General features: G+C 35.1%; 1 protein-coding gene across 4 annotated transcripts in view; it reads right to left on the reverse strand.

Annotated features, from left to right (window-relative positions):
• Window positions 1-22,681, reverse strand: part of LOC149795621 (uncharacterized) — a 103,298-nt gene that overhangs the window by 11,498 nt on the left and 69,119 nt on the right. For 3 of the 4 annotated variants that reach the window (XR_016422365.1, XM_089965449.1, XM_089965450.1), the window contains exons 17-19: window positions 19,270-19,383; window positions 11,523-11,693; window positions 6,891-7,169 (exon numbers count right to left, since the gene is read on the reverse strand). Coding sequence is in view for 3 of the 4 variants with exons in the window: in XM_089965449.1 (XP_089821575.1) it covers window positions 6,891-7,169; window positions 11,523-11,693; window positions 19,270-19,383 (564 nt within the window). In the remaining variant the exon portion in view is untranslated. Of the gene's footprint in view, window positions 1-5,527; window positions 5,566-6,890; window positions 7,170-11,522; window positions 11,694-19,269; window positions 19,384-22,681 lie in introns of all 4 variants that reach the window. The other variant, XM_089965451.1, reaches the window with a different exon arrangement.

Here is a 22,681-nt window from a genome sequence, read left to right on the forward strand (position 1 = left end):
CTTGGACACCCTTTTTAAAAATAGGTATTAATTAGGAATTTATAGATTAACAAAGCTTATAAATAACCTTAGAATTAGAACCCTTTAGAAATGGCTGACAGTTAATCCAATACATTTCCTTTAAAATATGATCCATTTCGAAATTAGTGTTGAATTGCGAACCTTTAAATCTCTGGTACCATTATTGTACAAAATGTTTGAGTGTAGAATTTTACATCAAACGTCAAATAAGAAGTATTATCATAGAAACTTTAAAACAAACAAAAACAACATAAATAATTTTAAAGAAAGATCATAGAGAAAAATGTAAATTTCTACATTGCAGAATACTTTGAATTTATATTTTGGCAGTTTTCTATAAACAAAATAATAATTTAAAGTTTGGTTCTAGTATTTGGATTTGTATTATAAAGTGGCATCGAAACAAATATTACAAGATGCTAATAAATAACATTCAAAGTTGCAAAGTTAGTACTGTAATGCAGTAACTGTGGTAGTTTGTTCTAATCTCACTCTCACTCTCAGGTGATGAAGATGATTGCCTAACAAGACAAATGGAGAAAAAAAACCACCAATATTTGTTGATGATGTGCCTATATCTGGTAAATTTGGATTATACACAATAACAAACAGAATGAGATTGTCATCTTTGTCCTGAATTTACTCTATCTGTGCAAAAGAAGATAATTTTTCGAAAGAACATCAGTAATATCAGCTGGACAATTTAAAAATAAAAATGCACACAAAATTTGGTCCAAGAATTTGTAATAACTTTACCATTATAAATGATTCTTCTATTTTGTGCTGTATGTCTGAATATTATTCTTTCTTTGCATGATTATCGACCACATGTAAATTTAACTGTAGGGAGAGATCAGCCTATTTGAACAGCCTATGAAACAGCAAAGGTCATAAAAATATCGCTCTTGTTCCAGACTGCATTTTTGTAACATTGCTATTTCAATAACTTTCTTTCACATGATCAATACATACTGATTATTTTTAAGTGATGTAAGTTATCCAAGTGCTGTAATTGATTTGGACCACAAGACACCATTAAATTTACATTAAAGAATAAATACAAAGTACAATGCTAAATAAACTTCCGATTTTTGAAAACTGCATTTCAACATTTTATCCATTCACTTTAAAGGAGACCAGAAACCAATGGAAATATTGGATAACAATAAAGGTACCATAGCAGTAAACCTTATTCTGAAGTATCATCTGCGACCGAAATGCCAATATTAAAATATTGGCCTATCTTCTAGGAGCTGAATTTCCGTTACCTCGTATGCAAAATTTCCGCGCCTATTCGGTTACTTTCGGGATGTGACGTCATAGTAGCGACTCCAGCAGCCCAAGTGGGAGTTGCCAGAGTGAAAGACAATACCGTTTTGCGTTGCTTACGGGTGTAATAAAACATTAAGAAAAGCCAGTGGACAACATTTTTTTTTCTTTTCCGAAAGATAAAGGCATACTGAAAGAATGGATACATTATTACAGACGAGTCGATTTCAAAGCAACACCATACAGCCCTATGTGCTCGTTACATTTCTCAAAGAACTGTTACGAGAGGGATTCTGAAAAAATGGCAGCTCAAGGATACGCAAATGCTAGGCTTAGACAAAAAGTTGGCTCTGTTCCAGACATAACGTTGAATATTTTAAATCCTAGGAAAAGTGTTGAACGTGCGAGTTACGAAAATAGGCAGAAGGCCGAGTAAGTGACCACAAAATGCAACAATCAATTCACAGATCTTTTATCTACACCAGCAGTGCTAAAAATAAATCGGATAGCCCGACACCCTGGGTCCCTCTGGTTTTAGTTCCGGCCCTTCCTGTATTCAAAATGAGGTGCCCGTCAGGCTTGTCGAAACAAAAATTGTTTGCCTGAGGAAACTTTGATCGTGCTGGTGAAATTAGTAAATGTATTTTCAAGATGTTGACATGCATGCCTTAACACGGCACAATCTAAATCAAATCACTACTGTCCAAGGTGAAATTTAGATTTGATTTTAATCAAATGGAGGCTTTGCCAAAAATAATATTCTAAACCTGTCGTGTTTCGAGAAAACACAATTTTCAGTAATCTTATAAAAATTACAAATTTAAAAAAAAAAAATCATTGTATACATGTAGTATGTATAAACGGTAATCTGTAATGATTGGAACTGATATAAAATTATTCCTTGGGCAGTTTAAATAACAGCGATTAAAAGAAAAGAGGTCAAAGTTTCACATTAAATGGCTGACAATAGAAACTGGGTGGGGGGTGGAGTACTATTGACCCAACCCCTTGCCCCAATGTGCGAGCGCCCATGGGACGTACCTTTTCTCCATGTGATACGCCTTATTATTCCCCCAGGACAAGCCCATTTTGCATATTCTGGTCAGCTCTGGCTAAATTGCAAAATAGCTAAAGTTTTGATTTAAGTACGCAAACAATAAAGCCGATGTGACCGTTCCGGTGGCCTAGTGGTTAGAGCGTCCGCCTCGGATGCGGGAGGTCGTGGGTTCGATCCCCGGCCGAGTCATACGAAAGACTTTTAAAATGGTACTAACAGCTGCCTCGCTTGGCGTTCAGCATTAAGAGGTTAGTGTTAGGACTGGTCAGCCTGGTGTCAGGATAATGTGACTGGGTGGGACATCATGCTACATGTCTGCGGCATGATGCCCCAGTGCTAGACATCACTATAAACTGCCACATTGCAGACATCATAGCGATATGACTGAAAAATTGTTAAAGCTATGTTAAAAATCAAAATCACATCACATCACAATAAAGCCGATGTGACTGATGAACATATTCCATCCTTGTATTGATCTTGTGAAAAGGACTGCCCTTCGGACATACTTCAAAGAAACCCTGTTCGACAGGGTGTGTGTGTGTGTGTGTGTGTGTGTGTAAGCACCAGCAATTGATTGCCAAAATAAACGATGCCTATTTTGTTGTTACTTACCATGCCATGGACTTCAGGTTTAAGTCTTAATGCATGTAACACTGTTTGCTGAACAAAATATTTATTCAGAATTAGTTCTTTAGGGCCACATATACTGCATGGTATATTTTGTTTTATTCCTTTTAATTTAATTATGGTAATTAAACTTTACATATACGGTCGAGGAATATCAGGTGTTAACTGGCCGAGTTTCTTTGGCGGAAATGGAGATGCGATTTTTGTTTGCAGAGAAAATTTCACAGTGATCATTCATTTAAGCTAATTGGTGACAATTGTATTCTTTTAATTTTGTTATACTATAGTACTGTTGTAGTTGTTTAAAAACATCTGAAATTTACTTGAATAATGTTTAATTTTCACGTTCTATTTACTGAAGAAGAAAAAAAAAAAAAAAAAAAAAATGTTGTGTGATACTAATTATTTCGTCCAGTGCCGGATTTAGACGTGTGTGCGTGTGATTTGAATTTTTAACGTAGCTTTAACAATTTTTCAGTCATATCACTACGATGTCTGCAGTGTGGCAGCTTAGACTGTGGATTGCATACGTTATATCTATTTATAAACGGTTTGGGGTTGGTTTTTCCTTCTTCTGACAAATGAAAATTGACAGACATAATGTAATTATCGGGACTTCGCTGCGAAAAATTTAGAGATATTACGAGATCGAGATGTAGATGAGGAAATACCCCCAAAATCAGGAGGTTTTTCTCCCGGCTTGAGAGTTGACAGGTATGAACTGTCCGGGCTTGTGGAATTTCAGTCAGGGCTTGAGTTTATTTAAGTCACCTGCCCGGGGCCTATGCCTAAAAAAATTCTTTTAACACTGACCAGTACAGTACATAAACTATTATATCAGACTGCAGATTCAAGTTTTGAATGTGCAACCCAAATGTGGTCTCCTTCCGTCTGCCTCGCTCGCCAATGTTGATGTTTGTATTCGAGGACTGGCTAGTATTGCGTCACAGTACCACGTGATCTGTCGTCTCATTAAAACTCGGAAAAACTCGACAATTTATGGAATCGTGGTATCTTCCATGCAATAAAATCACTACCCGCTTACAATATTTAATTTATAAACATGTCAGTCAAATTAAAATCTGTAGAGAATTACATACGTAGAAGGAAAATTTTGATTTCTAGTCTCCTTTAAACTGGGGAAGCTGATCATAGTGGCATGTCATATTTAGAACTGTTGGATCTTTCTGGCAGTAATACAGCTTTAGTTGTATGATAATAATCCAAACAATCTGTTGTACATGCTGAAAAGACAGGCAGCATCATAATTACCCTCTCTTTCTGTGATATTAATTCAAACCAATTACCTCTCTTATTAAAAATAAAACAAGGTATTTAGTACGGCAAGATATAGTTCACGATTGATGAACTCAAACTGACCTAAATTATATTCTAAGTTGAACAACACATGACCAATGTGTAAAGTCGTTTTCTTGGAAGTTTTTTTGTTTTTCTTTTAAAATCTTGTTAAGGATGAGAATGACATATGAAAAGATGGCAAGTCAGTCAATGTCTGTAATCTGCATACTGGAAATACAACCAATATGTCAACACATATAAAACGGTACCATCCCACCAAAAACAAACCTTCTAAAGAAGAAAAGACCATTAAGTTGTGTATCAACAATGTATTGTATCTTAGCCCATGCATCATGAATAGTATCGCTACATGACCTGATGCATAAACAAGATCACTCGATGCAACTGACGAACCATACACAGGTACTACTTTTGTTGTTATAATGGTGCCATATTGTGACCAGTTAGGTATTTAAATTTTTAATATAGAAAAGAGCAACATTATTGGTGACTGGCATAAGATTCACTGTAATAACAGAGTGTGTGATTTAGATTTTGTATGCAGCTTTAACAATTTTCAGTCATATTACTATGATGACTACAGTGTGACAGTTTATAATGTTATCTAGCAATGGTGCATCATGCCGCAGACATATAGCATCATGTCCCACCCAGTGACAACACTAACTTCTTAATTCCCCAAGCCCCTAGCGAGGCAGCTGGTTGTACCATTTTCATAAGTCTTTGGTATGACTCAGCCAGGGTTCAAACCCACAAAATCCCTTATCTGAGGTGGATGCTCTAACCAGAACAGTAGTTGATGTAATAATACATGAAAACGAGTCAAAAATGGCAGGGGTTGAAAATTCACTAGCCAAACTTCTTAGGCAAGTGAAAATTTCTGGCAGTTGAATAAATTTTCTAATTGCCTTAATTAGGTGAGTGCCAATTCAGAACAGGCTAGTGCCTTCTCTTTAATGAAAAGTATGTTCTGTTGTGGCAAGTTATTTTCCCCCCTTATTTTAATCAGGTAATTTGCTAACACTCACCAGAACCAATAAAAGTTTGCCAGGAAGAAAGCATACTTGTCTCAGTTAGTACCTGCATATAACTGGTGTTAGAATGGTCACTGACTCATCACTGGAAAAGAACCAAACTTTAGGTCAGTACCATTCTCAACTCTGAAAGTTCTGTAGCAGCTGTTTCAGCAAGAATTTAATCGGGAAGAAGAAAGTTTTTTCAAGTACTTGCCTGACTGGACGAGTGGATTTTTAGAGATTTTTCAACCCCTGAAAGGAAGAAGTTATTGTTGATGTGGGTACAACATTGTAGCTGATTGTCATGAAATGAAACATATATGAAACAGAAACAGAAAAATATATGAAAAAAATCTTTACTGACAGGGTTCCTGCAGGTTTAATAAATTCCATTACTCTTCCAAAACTTTTCCTGGGCCATTTCACAGAACTCAAGAACCATAATATCTTGAAATGAAACCGAATATTAATTTTTGTCATGTTGAAAACAAGCTTTTTGAATTGGTGCTTGGCTCTCTATGAAATTAGCAGTTATCAATTCCTTGAACTCCACCATCTGAAATTCCAAGACTTTTCCAAAATTTTTCAAGGTTATGAGAATTCCTATAGTTTTCAAGGTCTCTGAAATATATTTTTAAATTCCAAAACTTTTCCAGGATTCCATGACCTACGGGAACCCTGTATTGATCACACAGTTTGTATCGACCTGTTCAAATAATCTCATCAATGCAGCAGTATAGTCCTTCAAGTAACAAGTCAGGATCTAAAGACTCGGATGATCAGCAGTATAGTCCTTAAAGTAACAAGTCAGGATCTATAGACTTTGATGATCAGCAGTTAAAATAAAATAAAAATATAAACAAAAATATAAACATTGGTTAGGTGTCCAAATATTTATAGTTTAATTTTTACAAAGCATGCAAAAATAATTTTTTAAAAATAATAAGGATATCTCATTTTGAATTGATTCCCAAGATTGGCATTTATTGCAGTAAACTTGCTCCATCTCCACTGAGCACCCAAGATCTAGAACTCATTTCAAAGCATTGCCAAATCCCTTGTTTTCAACCACTTGTTCATTTTTGAAACATTATACCAAACAAACACATTTTACCTGAATCAGTGCAGAGTTAAGGTTGTAAGTGATTTCATAATATCCACCCCCTTCCAAGATTTGTACACTTCCTTGTAAAACAGGTAAGCACAACTTTTTTAAGTTATTTTAAAAGCCACACCCTATAATGTAAATAAGCAGATAAAACCAGACCAAGAGCAGAAGCCAGCCTGCCTGTTCTACAACATCAAGCCAACATGATCCTCCTCTCACATTACAGAGAGTTAAGGTTACAGGGGGAAAGGACTGGTGGACGGATGGACACAAATTTCCTGCTCCATTTGTTCCTGGGTAATCTTGGGCATTTGTATCAAGTAAATTTGTCACTTGTGTAATTATTAGAACTGTCAGTTTCCACACTGAATTCACTCAAAAATGTAACAAAAAATATAGAACAGTGCAAGACTGCTGAAAAGAAACACAAAAAGGAAAACATAACGATAAGTTCAAAAGAACAACTCACTTCTACCCGCATTAACAAGGCCTTGTTCTCCTCCATCAATTCCTGCAGACTCTGCAAGGGCTGGACTTGCTTTCCTGACAGGGGTTGCTTGAGCAAGTCCTGCTTCAATCAGAATCTGATTCAGGCTCACAGTTTCTCCTCCCACTCTTGTGTGCAGAACAATAAGGTAGTAAGTATTGTTGAAAACTTCAACCAGTTTTACTCTAAGTACCTGTTCTTGTAAACTCTTCAACACATTCACTGTGTCAGGTTTCCAAGCTCCATCAATTGGATGGATCCCTAGCAAGAGATGAATGGACTGTGTATTAATGACATGTTAGTTAGTGAAATCATTCCATCTACTCTCAGACTATGCCACCTTTGGTTACTGTACAGTCATTTTCGACTGATAACTTTGAACATATATGTATGACATGATCATGACAGGGTCATGAAAAAAATAGGCTCAACACGGGGTAAAATCAGACATCTGGGTATTCTTGGACATTTATTAACATTTTAAAACAACATGTTTAAACCCTAACATATAATTTAATCAAACAAAAGAAATAAAGTATACAAAATAACGTAATTATTCAAAATTTTGGTTATATTTTATCATGACTGTTAATGTGTGTACAAAAATTGCATCATGGGGTTTCAAAAATGTTTAAATGAACTCTGTAACAAGAAGATTTGCATGGTTATTGCTGATATAAACTCTGCCAGAAAGGTGACTACTGTCTTGCCTTCCACTAACCCAAGCACAATGAAAGAAATGACACCATTTAAGCTTCAAGACAAGATGACCTTTTTTCCAAATTACATTACCAGTCCACGATTATCAAGCTAGGGATTTTTATAAACATTTCATTTTGTCTTAATAATATGTATTATACTGCTTTGTAAACAGTCTTGATGAAATTTGATGAGACAGCTGAAATTGTTTAAAATGAAATATTTAGAAAATTATAATAATAATAATAATAACAAACAAGTTTATAAAAAGATTTTTTATTTTCAGTGGTGAGGGTTAATGTAGAATATACATATTTGGTAATTAATTAATTAATCAATCACAAATGTTATCAATGCAGGTTTGCTCAGAATATCAACTAAATCATCAACAATATCAGTTGAAGTGGTTTTTATCTTCTTTACAAGCTTAATTTATTTGAAATATTCACCAACTAGTTGTACCTCATAATCTGCTACATGCATTTCAAACGTCTGACAATACCTTCTTGTGTACCCCTATATATTTTTCAACCCATCAAATAAAGTTTAATGCAGGCACCAGAGGAGACCTTTATTGAAACAGAACAACAAATGGTCTATACCAATCGGATTCATAAGCTGTGTCAGGTGTAATTTTTTCCCCAGGAATGCAATAATATGGTTTTGGAAGTAACTATCTGAATACTGTATTGAAAAAAGTCACTCGTTTTAATACAAAAATTGTTCACCTCTTTTGATCAAAGTATCATCGTATTTCAAAATAATGGATGGGAAGAGGTTTGGATGTTACATATGAAAATATATTTATAGGTTACTACTTTGCATTAAATAGTTTTAGAATATTTTATTGGTTTGTCCAATGACAGATAAGACCCCAATTAACATTATTTCCTCTAAACAGAGCAGAGAAACATTCTCTTTGCAATATGCTCCAAAAATGAGCTTTCACCTTTAAACCCATCCTCTGTGTCTGTTTTCCACCCAAATACAAAACATTATACAAAATAAACCAAATGCCTTTCCTACCTTTTTTGGCATTAGAATATCTTCCAGACATGACAACACAAAAATTAACCTCTCAAAAATCCCAAGTTCTTTGTTTCTGTAAAACCTCCCTGCAGTGTGACAGTATATAGTGATGTCGAGCACTGGAGCATCATGCCGCAGACATGTAGCATGATGTCCCACCCACTCACATTACCCAGACACTAGGATGACCAGTCCTAACACTAACATCTTAATGCTGAGCACCTAGTGAGGCAGCTGTTAGTACCATTTTTATAAGTCTCTGGTATGACTCGGCTGGGATTTGAACCCCCAAGGCGGCTGCTCTAACCACTAGACCACTGGAGCAGTCTCCCAATTTAAGATGTATACAAGTATTTAAACTGATGACTCAAATGATGGTGAAAAGGCTGCTGCAGCTTCATCACTGTAAAACTTGATAATCCAGGTTATGCAGAAATGAAGGCAACAGACCTTGTCATTAAATACATGAAAAGGAAACATATCTTAAGCTGATTTTAAAATACCATAAATTTTCAACCTAGTTTTAAAAAAATATCTTATTAAGTAAGTGGCAGGCATCATAGAATGAAACGAATGAAACTAAGTAACTGTAAGCACCATGTGTTCAAGCCTACCATGTGTGAATGGTCTCCTTCCTACAGAACAGTTAGTAATGACAAGGTAGTCACTGCAAAAATTAGAATTGGTCACACTTATACAACCCACTCCACTCCTACATAACAGAGGGAGAATACCCACCCATGTACATTTCTTGCAATGAACCTTCATCATGAAGCACATTATGATCGATTCCATCATCATAAACTATTTTTAATTGTCTTATTACCCTTTCTATACACCATTTACATTCCCCGTTGATCAGGAGCCTTTCTGTATTGTCCTTGCCAGCTCATTATCATTTTGTGCATTTGGGCAACCAACCTCATAACAACTGTCATAGAGAACCTGCCAGACATTTCCAGCAGGATGTTGCAGCTGGCTAGATGGTGACTTGCTGACAACTTGCTGGGCTGACACATTTGGATCTAATACATAAATGCCCTTATTTTGATATACCATCGAACAGAGGACAAAGGCAGAATGAACGAATGGTAAAGCCTACGTAAAGGCGGCTTTCAAGATGTCGTCCAGCAAGGAATAATGATTAAAGGCCCAAATCAGGTCGGTTTATAATATTCATGAAAAAGAAAGAGACTGACAAGTTCTTTTGATAGTCAAACTAATCCACACAAAAATGGTGACTGCTGAAATATCAGAGGTACCTATGAATGGGAGAAAAAAACTTTTTCCACCATTTTCTTCCCCCTTTAATTTAGCCAAAATATAAATTAAAAAACTGACTGGGCAAAGAAGACTTTCATGATCCCCCAAAGCAGACGTGTTGGTTGTTCCAGATTCCAGGTGACCACCCAAATCAATGTACAGATGGAATGAGGTTCTGGAGCATGAATTGGACTCCAGTCAGAAACCAGTACTAATTTTTCCACCAACACAGATGGAAATAAAATCTGGATCCAAAGGAGATCCAAGCATCCATCCCTAGGAGGGTGGTAGATGCGAGCAGAAAACAAAGTCTTCTCTAACAAACCTGGTATGAAAGTGAGGATCTATTAGATCCTGTTGGGGAGAAGAGGCTCCGGGTGGCAGAGTGGTCTCACTTATGTCCATATGAGCTTGAGTCTTGGCTTGACCAATGTGGGTATGCAAAAAAGCTTGCCAGACGATTCCCAAATGGTGGTGGTATTCCTGGGTGCTTCCTTCACCAACCTTCCTAGCTGCCTCTGAGAAGGAGATGGAGATGTCAATTTTTTTTTTTATTTTTTGTCTGTTTAGATAGTTTTACATTTCCCCATGTCACCAGTATATTAACAACAGAAGTTTTCTTGATAAACTGTCACACCAAAAAGAAAACACCAGAAGATATTTCTACAAGTTTGTAATAACCTTTCACAAGAAAAATGTTGCTAACTTGCATCTGAAATGAGCATTTCAAGTGTCTCAGCCGATTCCCATCAACTTTCATACAATGCACACAAATGTAAATCATGTCAAGCCACCAGCTGATTGGATGAAATTTAACTGAGGTATGACCCAGAAATGTTCAAATTCCTTTGACCAATCAGTAATCTTCACTTTATGATGCTTCTAAGTAATTCTCTACACATATACATAAGCTGGTATACATTTAAATGGATGGAATTATTCCTTCTGATGCAAGTCACTGACATTTTTCTTGTGAAAAGTAATTACATCCTATAGAACTATTTGTTAGTGTCTTAGAAAATTTGTCTTGAATCCAAACTTGGTACTAGAAGGTTATACACCTCCTTCAGGAATACCAGATGGGACCAAAGAAATCAGATGAAGGTCCTTCAAAAAGTGGAGGGTTATGAAAGTGAAGCTATTAAACTTCTTTTATTGTGGAAAGGACCCATGCATCATTCACAAGGTCTAAACCAGGCCTTTTGAAAACAGGGCAGTCCAGAACCTACTCTGCAATGTGAACAGGAACCCTTGGCAGAAGATGGTGCAACTCCCACGGGCCAACTGCCACCCTCCATATGGAAAAGGGAGGGTCTGTAGACTTCCTGCCTAAACTCCTCAGGCCATCTCTTTGAGTGAAAGATGAATGGGAGTTTTACTAATAATTTGCTGTTTACCACTGGAAATTTTAACACCCACGGAAAGATTGAAAGCCTGAAATTTCAGCTTGCATTTTCCACAAATCGCCTTTTTGCAAGTATGCCCATATTAAATTGGAGCCCTGAAAAAATATAATGTAATGATAATGTCATTTTGAGATGCACTGTAATTCTGATTCAACACCAGCAAAAAGACCAAATATTGGAAGGATATTTTAGTGAATGGCAATGGGTTTCTACTTACCGCTCAGAGAGCATCTGAGAGCCAGGATTGGAAGTGTTTGGAACTCCTCAGACAAAGAATTCAAATCATCAAGGGAGATAACCTCCTCATTTCCAAAGTCTACATAGTACACCAGGGCTGTTCCATTGGAATTCAGTTGCATGATGCAGGCTCTATACCACTTCCCATCAGCTGAAAATGAGAGATGACATGTCTCACAGTCCCAAGCTAATGAAAGGACTCCTGCTAAAGTACCCTATGGTCTGTTGCTATAAATTTATATACTTCTTATGCTAGATGTTATTTCAATTGTTACATAAACAAATAGGCCAAGACAGACCTAACATTGCTCCCCTAGCTGACATCTAACTAAACGCCAAATGCACAAATATTTGTCGAAGAAATCTGTGTCAATATGATGAATTCTTGATAAAATTCTTTCTAACTGTTACAAGGCATCTCTTTTCCTTTTAGGTATATTAACCAATAACAGATGGCACATCATCATGATTTATCCAATACTGAAAAAACACCTTTATGCTGTCAGACTTTCTATCAAATTTGATCAAATTCTTTTGAACATTTCTTAAAAAGTCGTCACTTGTACAAAGTTTAAAATTTTTTTTACTCATCTAACTTTTATCAAATGTGGAAAATTCTCTTAAAGGAGACTAGAAATCAAAATTTTCCTTTTACGTATGTAATTCTCTACAGATTTTAATTCGACTGCAATGTTTATAAATTAAATATCGTAAGCGGGTAGTGATTATATTGCGTGGAAGATACCACGATTCCGTAAATTGCCGAGTTTTTCCGAGTTTTGATGAGACGACAGATCAGGTGGTACCGTGACGCTGTACTAGCCAGTCCTCGAATACAAACATAAACATTGGCGAGCGAGGCAGACAGGAGACCAGATTTGGGTTGCACATTCAAAAGTTGAATCTGCAGTCTCATATAAAAGTTTATGTACTGTACTGGTAAGTGCTAAAATAAATTTGTTAGGCACAGGCCCCGGGCTGGTGACTTAAATAAACTAAAGTCCTGAATGAAATTCCACAAGCCCGAACAGTTCATACCTGTCAAGTCTCAAGCCGGGAGAAAAACCTCCCGATTTTGGGGGTATTTCCTCATCTACCTCCCGATTTCGTAACATCTCTCAATTTTGCGCAGCGAAGTCCCGATTATTACATTATGTCTGTCAATTTTCATTTGTCAGAAGAAAAAAAACCAACACCAAACCATTTTTAAATATAACGTATGCAATCCACAGTCTAAACTGCCACACTGCAGACATCATAGCGATATGACTGAAAAATTGTTAAAGCTACGTTAAAAATTCAAATCACACGCACACACGTCTAAACCGGCACTGGACGAAATAATTAATATCATACAACAGTTTTTTCTTCTTTTTTTCTTCTTCAGTAAATAGAGCGTGAAAATTAAACATTATTCAAGTAAATTTCAGATTTTTTTTAAACAACTACAACAGTACTGTAGTATTAAAAAAATTAAAAGAATAAAATTGTCACCAATTAGCTTAAATGAATGGTCACTTTGAAATTTTCTCTGCAAACAAAATCGCATCTCCATTTCCGCCAAAGAAACTCAGCCAGTTAACACCTGACATTCCTCTACCGTATATAAAAAGTTTAATTATCATGATTAAATTACAAGGAATAAAACAAAATATACCATGCAGTATATGTGGCCCTAAAGAACTAATTCTGAGTAAATATTTTATTCAGCAAACAGTGTTACATGCATTAAGGCTTAAACCTAAGGAAATAAGGTAGGGCATTAAAACGTGAGAAAAACAGTTGCCACAAGTACGGTAACTTGTGACTGCAGATTTGAACTGTTAAAATGAAGTCCATGGCATCGTAAGTAACAAGAAAATAGGCATCGTTTATTTGGTAATCAATTGCTAGTGCTTACGCATACACACACTGTCGAACATGGTTTCTTTGAAGTATGTCCGAAGGGCAGTCCTTTTCACAAGATCAATGCAAGGATACGGATTATGTTCATTAGTCACACCTACTTTATCGTTTGCGTACTTAAATCAAAACTTTAGCTATTTTGCAATTTAGCCAGAACTGACCAGAATATGCAAAAGGGGCTTGTCATGGGGGAATAATAAGGCCTATCACAGGGAGAAAAGACACGTCAAATGGGAGGTCGCACATTGGGGCAAGGGGGGGGGGGGTCAATAGTCCTCCCCCGTTCTATTGTCAGAAGTTAATGTGAAACTTTGACCTCTTTTTTTTTAATCGCTGCTTTTTAAACTGCCCAAGGAATAGTTTTATATCAGTTCCAATTATTACAGATTACCGTTTATGCATGCTACATGTATACAATGCGTTTTTTATTAAATTTTTAATTTTTATAAGATTACTGAAAATTGTGTTTTCTCGAAACACGACAGGTTTAGAATCTTATTTTTAGCAAAGCTTCCAATTGATTAAAATCAAATCTAAATTTCACCTAGGACAGTGGTGATTTGATTTAGATTGTGCCGTGTTAAGGCATGTATGTCAACATCTTGGAAATACATTTACTCATTTCACCAGCGCAAAGTTTCCTCAGGCAAACAATTTTTGTTCCGACAAGCCTGACGGGCACCTCACTTTGAATACATGATGGGCCGGAACTAAAACCAGAAGGGGCCCAGGGTGTCGGGCTATCAGATTTGTTTTTAGCACCGCTGTTTTTAGATAAAAGATATGTGGATTGATTGTTGCATTTTGTGGTCACTTACTCGTCCTTCTGCCTATTTTCGTAACTCACATATTTAACACTTTTCCCAGGATTTAAAATGTCCAAAGGTATGTCTGGAACAGCGCCAACTGTTAGTCTAGGCCTAGCATTTGCGTATCTTTGAGCTGCTATTTTTTCATAATCCCTCTCGTAACATTCCTTTGAGAAATGTAACGAGCACATAGTGCTGTATGGTGTTGCTTTGAAATCGACTCGTTTGTAATAATGTACCCATTCTTTCATTATGCCTTTATCTTTCGGAAAATAATTTTTTTTTTGTATGTCAACAGGCTTTTCTTAATGTTCTATTACACCCGTAAGCAACGCAAAACGGTATTGTCTTTTACTCTGGCAACTCCCACTTGGGCTGCTGGAGTCGCTACTATGACGTCACATCCCGAAAGTAACCGAATAGGCGCGGAAATTTTGCATACGAGGTCACGGAAATTCAGCTCCTAGAAGATTAGCCAATATTTAAATATTGGCATTACGGTCACAGATGATACTTCAGAATAAGGTTTTCTGCTATAGTACTTTTATTATTATTCTATATTTCCATTGGTTTCTGGTCTCCTTTAAACAAGTTTTTTTTTAGATCAAGTGCAAGCCATTTTAAAGTTTGGACCAGGTCAGTGATTTAGAACTGATGCGCAAAAACCATTTTTCTTTCAGTCAGTTTACTTGACCTTTGATCTTCCAAGCCCAAAATCAATAACCTTCCTTAACCAAAGTAAAAGCCATCCAGGGAGTTTGGGATGAGGTAGGTTATGCAGAAATTGTTCATAACAACCATAAAGAACAGTTTCAAAATTTATTGATGCTCACTAAGCCTGCCCCTTCAGAAAGGATGCTTATACAAATGGAGGTGACATTTAATGATTTGATTTCAACAGAGCCAAAACAGATTGGAACAGGAAGAAACACTGAAGTGGTAGGTAAATTTTTCACTATGGCTGTTTCAACCTACCCATCCTTTTTATATTCCTTCCCTATTTTGGTGACAGACGGATAGCTACCCCATTAGATAAAATCCTGGCAGTCGTACAGGGTGAAATTATTTTATAGAAAAATCTATTTTTATGTATAGATATTTAGTCAGTGCCTGAACATGCTGATAGGATAAATAAAATTAGTACAGAATTGGCAAGGGGGGAAGACGTCAAACCATACAAGTTTGTCAGCTTGCATAAATTTTAATTTTTTTTTTTTTTTTTTATGGAATGGGAGTGGGTGTTGTCAATAGTTGTCTTCAATAACCAAAACAAACACTTGTGGTCTTGGCAATTTTTTTAATACATTTTTTTTTTGTATTCAACCCCTCCATGCCATAATTTGTTTTCAAAATGATTTTACATTATTTCTTCTGTTTTGAAGATAACATCATAATGTCTTCAACATACAAGTGAGACATGAAACTGGTTATGTTTTAAAAGCAGTCAAACAGTGCAAAACAGTGTTTGAAAATAGTTTTGTTATCTTCTCATTAATGAGAATGGCATATAAATAGATGCTAAATATGTCTGTCTATAATCTGCATACTGGAAAAGCAAGCAGTATGTCAGCACACATAAAAAGGCACTACCAACCACTGACAGACCTTCCTAGAGTTGGAAAGACAATTAAGTTTTTATGTGTATTGATGATGTATTGTATGTGCGCATATATTTAAGTATGTGTAGATCCTGATGTGCTTATACTTAAATGTCTGGATACAGATGTACACATGCAAATATTTAAATACATGAAATATCAATGTACATGTGCTAATACTTAAATACATTACCAGTGTATATGTGCTTATACTGAAATACATGTAGATACCAATGCACAAGTGCATATATTTCCATATGTGTAGATACCAATATACATGTGCATATACTTCCATGTGCATATACTTCCATATGTGTAGATACCAATGTACACATGCATATACTTCCATGTGTAGATACCAATATACATGTGCATATACTTAAATACATGCTGATACTAATGATGTTGTTGTTGTGGGGTTTAACTCCATTTTTCAGCACACGATAGGCCATATATGGCGGCCAGTATTAATGGTGGAGGAAGAACCCGGGAAAACCCCGGAAAGAACCACCGACCCACGAGAAGCTACTGGCATGCTCTCTCACATATCTACATTGGCTGAATCGGAGACTCGAACCGGCGCAGACAGAGGTGAGATGGCATTGATCCGTAACGGCGAACGCTTTAGACCACTCGGCCACTCGGGGCCCCGATACCAATGTACATATGCATATACTTCCATATGTGTAGATACCAACGTACATGTGCATATACTTCCATATGTGTAGATACCAATGTACATGTGCATATACTAAAAAAAAATCAGGTGACATCACATTTATCGCATCCTTTAAAAAGAAGGCATTTCGTCCATTTCACGAAAGTTTCATCTGCATAATTAAATCACATAGTTAGCAACATCTGAATAAATCATTACCAAACATTAACATGTCACATTGCAAATGGAAACGTATTATTTTAGAAGAAAGTCCATTATACTACTCCATGACATTGCGTGAGGTGGGGAGGGGGGACTCGCCAAACAATTTTATGCAGAAAGACTCGATTAAACAAAGCTGTAACCAGTAAGGAGTTTATTCAGCAGCAGTGGGAAAATGGAGCAAATGGAAAGTGAATTATGTATGTACCAAGATTTAAATGACGTTTTTTAATAGTTTTGTGATGTGCATAAAACATGCTTGCATATTTTGCTTATGCCAAGAATAAGAACTATTAATGTATATTCAGTTGAAATAGTATTATTATAACAAGAAGAACCTTTTAATAATTAATGTTACTTTTAAATGAAGATATTAAGTGCTCTGAAGTGTGTAGCTTTTTTACTATGTAAATTACATATACTTCTCACAATAATTTTAGTCCCCCTCTGGAAAGGCCACCTGTTTTATAAGGCCACTTTTCTGATGCAAAAGGGTTGGCCATATAAGAGGGGGACCACTGTTCTTAAAGACATGTAGGTACCAATGTACATGTGCATATACTTCAATATGCATAGATACCAATGTAAATGTGCATATACTTAAATACATGTAGATACCAATGTACTTGTGCATATACTTAAATACATGTATACTTCAATGTGTAGCTACCAATGTACATGTGCATATACTTCAATGTGTAGATACCAATGTACATTTGCATATCCTTAAATACATGTAGGTACCAATCTACTTGTGCATATCCTTAAATACATGTAGATACCAATGCACATGTGCATATTCTTAAATACATGTAGATACCAATGCACATGTGCATATCCTTAAATACATGTAGATACCAATGTACATTTGCATATCCTTAAATACATGTAGGTACCAATCTACTTGTGCATATCCTTAAATACATGTAGATACCAATGCACATGTGCATATCCTTAAATACATGTAGATACCAATGCACATGTGCATATCCTTAAATACATGTAGATACCAATGTACTTGTGCATATCCTTAAATACATGTAGATACCAATGTACTTGTGCATATCCTTAAATACATGTAGATACCAATGTACTTGTGCAGATACTTAAATACATGTAGATACCAATGTACTTGTGCATAACCTTAAATACATGTAGATACCAATGTACATGTGCATATACTTAAATACATGTAGATACTGATGTACATGTGCATATCCTTAAATACATGCAGATACTGATGTACATGTGTATATACTTCAATATGTGTAGATACCAATGTACCTATACTTAAATACATGCAGATACCAATGTACATGTGCATAACCTTAAATACATGTAGATACTAATGTACATGTGCATATACTTAAATACATGTAGATATTGATGTACATGTGCATATCCTTAAATACATGCAGATACTGATGTACATGTGTATATACTTCAATATGTGTAGATACCAATGTACCTATACTTAAATACATGCAGATACCAATGCTGGGGTAGCACAAGACCTCTACTTTCAACAATAGGATAAATGTCAAATTCCTAAACAAGGTTCATACATAGAGGAGAACAGAAATAGAATGAATTTTCAATGATCAACTTTCTGTTTTCAAGGATTACTCATGGTATAAGTGTTCCACTTAATTAAATAAAAGGAAGAAAAAAACAATGTAATTTTTTTTACACAACTGGCTTTTCTCATGCAAACAACAGTGATGACAAAAAATTAGATGACTTTTTTTGTGCAATGATCCTATGAATGGTGACACTGAAACAGCAGGCCAAGTGTTTTTTATTAACTCCATGTGTTTCTTTCCATTTCCATGGTTATTTATTTAGGCTAGCAATGCATGTTCCTGCAATGCTGAAGTTTGTTTTCTTGCACACTCCATAAAGTGCTGTTTGAAGATTGCATCTTTTCTCAGCAACATTATGAAGTCTAACCATCAATTATCACCGAATGTGCATCTTCCAAGCATTTTGCAATCATCCATTATTAAAAAGATTAAACATCTGAACTATCCTTTCTTGATGGACAAATGTAGTGAAGTGGCTGAAAACGTTCATTAATGACATGCAAAAGGGATGTTCTGAACAATGCCTGATTACTTCCTGTGGATTTTGATAATGATAAAAGTTTAAACTGTAATTTCAATACTCAAACAATTAAAAATAAACGACTTTTAAGCAAAATTTTCCATCAGATTTTATTTTTAAGTGAAATCACTCAAATTCAAGCAATTGATGTGAAAAATCAAAGGCTTTCTGCCTTTGCGAAGTGACCAGATGATGTGTCTAGATCACCTATTGGTCTGGTCTCATAGATTGGACACAGCACTTGATTGCAAATAACATCAACTGCCATTTTTGTGTGCTTTTATGGTGTATTGCCAATTTTTATGCATGCCCTTTCAAATTCACTATGAAAGAAATGTGCAAGGACACAACAAAGCAAAATAATAATCATGCTCATTTTAGAGTGAAAAAAAAAAACTTTAATATAACGTGTACAAAATCAGACTCACTAACCTGGAAACTTTGCACAGCAGAGCTCCCCCTCAGTGTACACAGCATGTGGCAGTGATGACTCTGACTGGCAGTGCTCACTCAATCTGTCCATCATCTCACCAAAAGCAATCACCACTGAAACAGCACATGTGGAGATCTACATATAGACCTGTGATAATTCAGTTCCAATAGTGAACCAATGCAAACACTGCAACATTAAAAATTCCATAACATTAAATTTCTGAATGCTCATGATGAAACCAATATTTGTCAGCAGGGCTTATGATAACGCACAAATGTGCATCTATCATGCAAGAAAATTACAAGTCACATATTAAAACCCGTCAGACACAGTGAAAATTGCTGGCCTAAGTAGATTTCCAGCTTATGGAAAAGGTTGAGGTTTTTTCAAAGAAACATCACCGTGCGTCTTGAAAATGTAGCATAGTTCCCTATTTTATCTTCTCCTGTTTTGCACCCCACTATAGGTAAAAAGAGGTCTCAGAAATGCTTAATCAAGCATATCTGGATGCAAATTTTTATCTGGGACACAGAAAAATCGGTTATGTGAGTCCTCCATATGCACCTTTTTTGAGCGTGTGCTTAGGATTTTTATCGTAGCTTTAACAATTTTTCAGTAATATTACTACGATGTCTGCAGTGTGGCAGTTTATAGTGATGTCTAGTACTAGGGCATCATGCTGCATACATGTAGCATGATGTCCCACCCAGTCACATTATCCTGACACCAGGCCAACCAGTCCTACTACTAACCTCTTAATGCTGAACGCGAAGTGAGGCAGCTGTTAATACCATTTTTAAGTCTTTTTATCCATAATTGAAGGTACAAATTGGACCAACTTGATGTAACATTGTTTTTTGGTAAACAACAAATTATACATCTAATATTTGTCTATGGTTTTAAATTATATTTTAAGATCATTATTAATTAGAGGTAAACGTGTAAAGATGTGAAGTTCAAGGTCTCGCTTTTATTTTTAAAAAAAACAGAAATTAAGACCGTTCTAGACAAAAGTTGTTTAGAAACATGATGGGAAAATGACTCATCCTGGATCTGTTATTGTGTTGTGGCTATTAATATAAATGATATTTATTTCAGAATTAATCATTCCATGCCTTAACATCATGTCTTAGTGGATTCAATTTCAGTTGTGTTCAGTTGAGAGGATTCAAATTTATTTAAATTATTAATTGAAGTTATAAAGTGCTTTTTTACTTTAGGGCTAAATTACTATTTTGGAAAGTTTGGATTATGTTGTGATAAATCAAAGACTGTTGGAACAGTAGCAAATTTAAGACCATGGGCACATCAGAACTTTGAAGACTGGAACAAATTCGAAGCACCATTTGAATTCATTTGGGCTTGTGATAAAACTTTAAAGATTATTTGCAATTTAATTCACAAAACTTTACTTTTTAAATTTTCACTTTGTATATTATGCAAATAAATTATTTGTTGGATTTTACAAAACTTGGTTTACACTCTTTATTGTTATTTAGCTTAAAACCTGAGAATCTTAGGAAAAGAAGGAAGAGATTCTGAATGTCATAAGCAGACTAAGGTATCAGACTGGGATCATGTTTTGTTTTTCTTTCAGACTTCAAATTGCTGTATTTTCATGCATATATCCTGTGGGTTATACAGTATTTTATATGCCTCACACCCCACATTTAGGGTATCATAGTGGGCTGGCTTTATCAATTATTTATCATACAGCTGGTAGTCATCCATTTATTTTTAAATTTATAAAAAGATAATTTTAATAATTGTGTTATAATGATTTTTTAAAAAGTTTATGATAAACAGAATGACAACAAAAGTAAGACCATCACAAAAAAACGATGTCACAAAGTTAATTCTGGCAATAGTATTTATTAATACACCAACCCAATATTCTTCACCAGTGTTATATTAGTCCCAAGTACATTCTTCACCAGTGTTATATTAGTCCAAGTATATTCTTCACCAGTGTTATATTAGTCAAGTACATTCTTAACCAGTGTTATATTAGTCCAACTACATTCTTAACCAGTGTTATATTAGTCCAAGTTACATTCTTCACCAGTGTTATATTAGTCCCAGTACATTCTTCACAAGTGTTATATTAGTCTAAGTATATTCTTAACCAGTGTTATATTAGTCCAAGTACATTCTTCACAAGTGTTATATTAGTCCAAGTATATTCTTAACCAGTGTTATATTAGTCCAAGTATATTCTTAACCAGTGTTATATCAGTCCAACTACATTCTTAACCAGTGTTATATTAGTCCAAGTTACATTCTTCACCAGTGTTATATTAGTCCAAGTACATTCTTCACAAGTGTTATATTAGTCTAAGTATATTCTTAACCAGTGTTATATTAGTCCAAGTACATTCTTCACAAGTGTTATATTAGTCCAAGTATATTCTTAACCAGTGTTATATTAGTCTAAGTATATTCTTAACCAGTGTTATATTAGTCTAAGTATATTCTTAACCAGTGTTATATTAGTCCAAGTATATTCTTAACCAGTGTTATATTAGTCCAAGTATATTCTTAACCAGTGTTATATTAGTCCAAGTATATTCTTAACCAGTGTTATATTAGTCTAAGTATATTCTTAACCAGTGTTATATTAGTCCAAGTATATTCTTAACCAGTGTTATATTAGTCTAAGTATATTCTTAACCAGTTATATTAGTCCAAGTATATTCTTAACCAGTGTTATATTAGTCCAAGTACATTCTTCACAAGTGTTATATTAGTCCAAGTATATTCTTAACCAGTGTTATATTAGTCTAAGTATATTCTTAACCAGTGTTATATTAGTCTAAGTATATTCTTAACCAGTGTTATATTAGTCTAAGTATATTCTTAACCAGTGTTATATTAGTCTAAGTATATTCTTAACCAGTGTTATATTAGTCCAAGTATATTCTTAACCAGTGTTATATTAGTCCAAGTATATTCTTAACCAGTGTTATATTAGTCTAAGTATATTCTTAACCAGTGTTATATTAGTCCAACTACATTCTTAACCAGTGTTATATTAGTCCAAGTTACATTCTTCACCAGTGTTATATTAGTCCAAGTACATTCTTCACAAGTGTTATATTAGTCTAAGTATATTCTTAACCAGTGTTATATTAGTCCAAGTACATTCTTCACAAGTGTTATATTAGTCCAAGTATATTCTTAACCAGTGTTATATTAGTCTAAGTATATTCTTAACCAGTGTTATATTAGTCCAAGTACATTCTTCACAAGTGTTATATTAGTCTAAGTATATTCTTAACCAGTGTTATATTAGTCCAAGTATATTCTTAACCAGTGTTATATTAGTCCAAGTATATTCTTCACCAGTGTTATTATATTAGTCCAAGTTTCCTCTGACTTAGCCCACCTCATCAATGACATTTTGACATTTGC

Source organism: Sinohyriopsis cumingii, chromosome 7 (genome assembly GCF_028554795.1).
Source record: "Sinohyriopsis cumingii isolate HCF-2022 chromosome 7, ASM2855479v2, whole genome shotgun sequence".
Taxonomy (NCBI): domain Eukaryota; kingdom Metazoa; phylum Mollusca; class Bivalvia; order Unionida; family Unionidae; genus Sinohyriopsis; species Sinohyriopsis cumingii.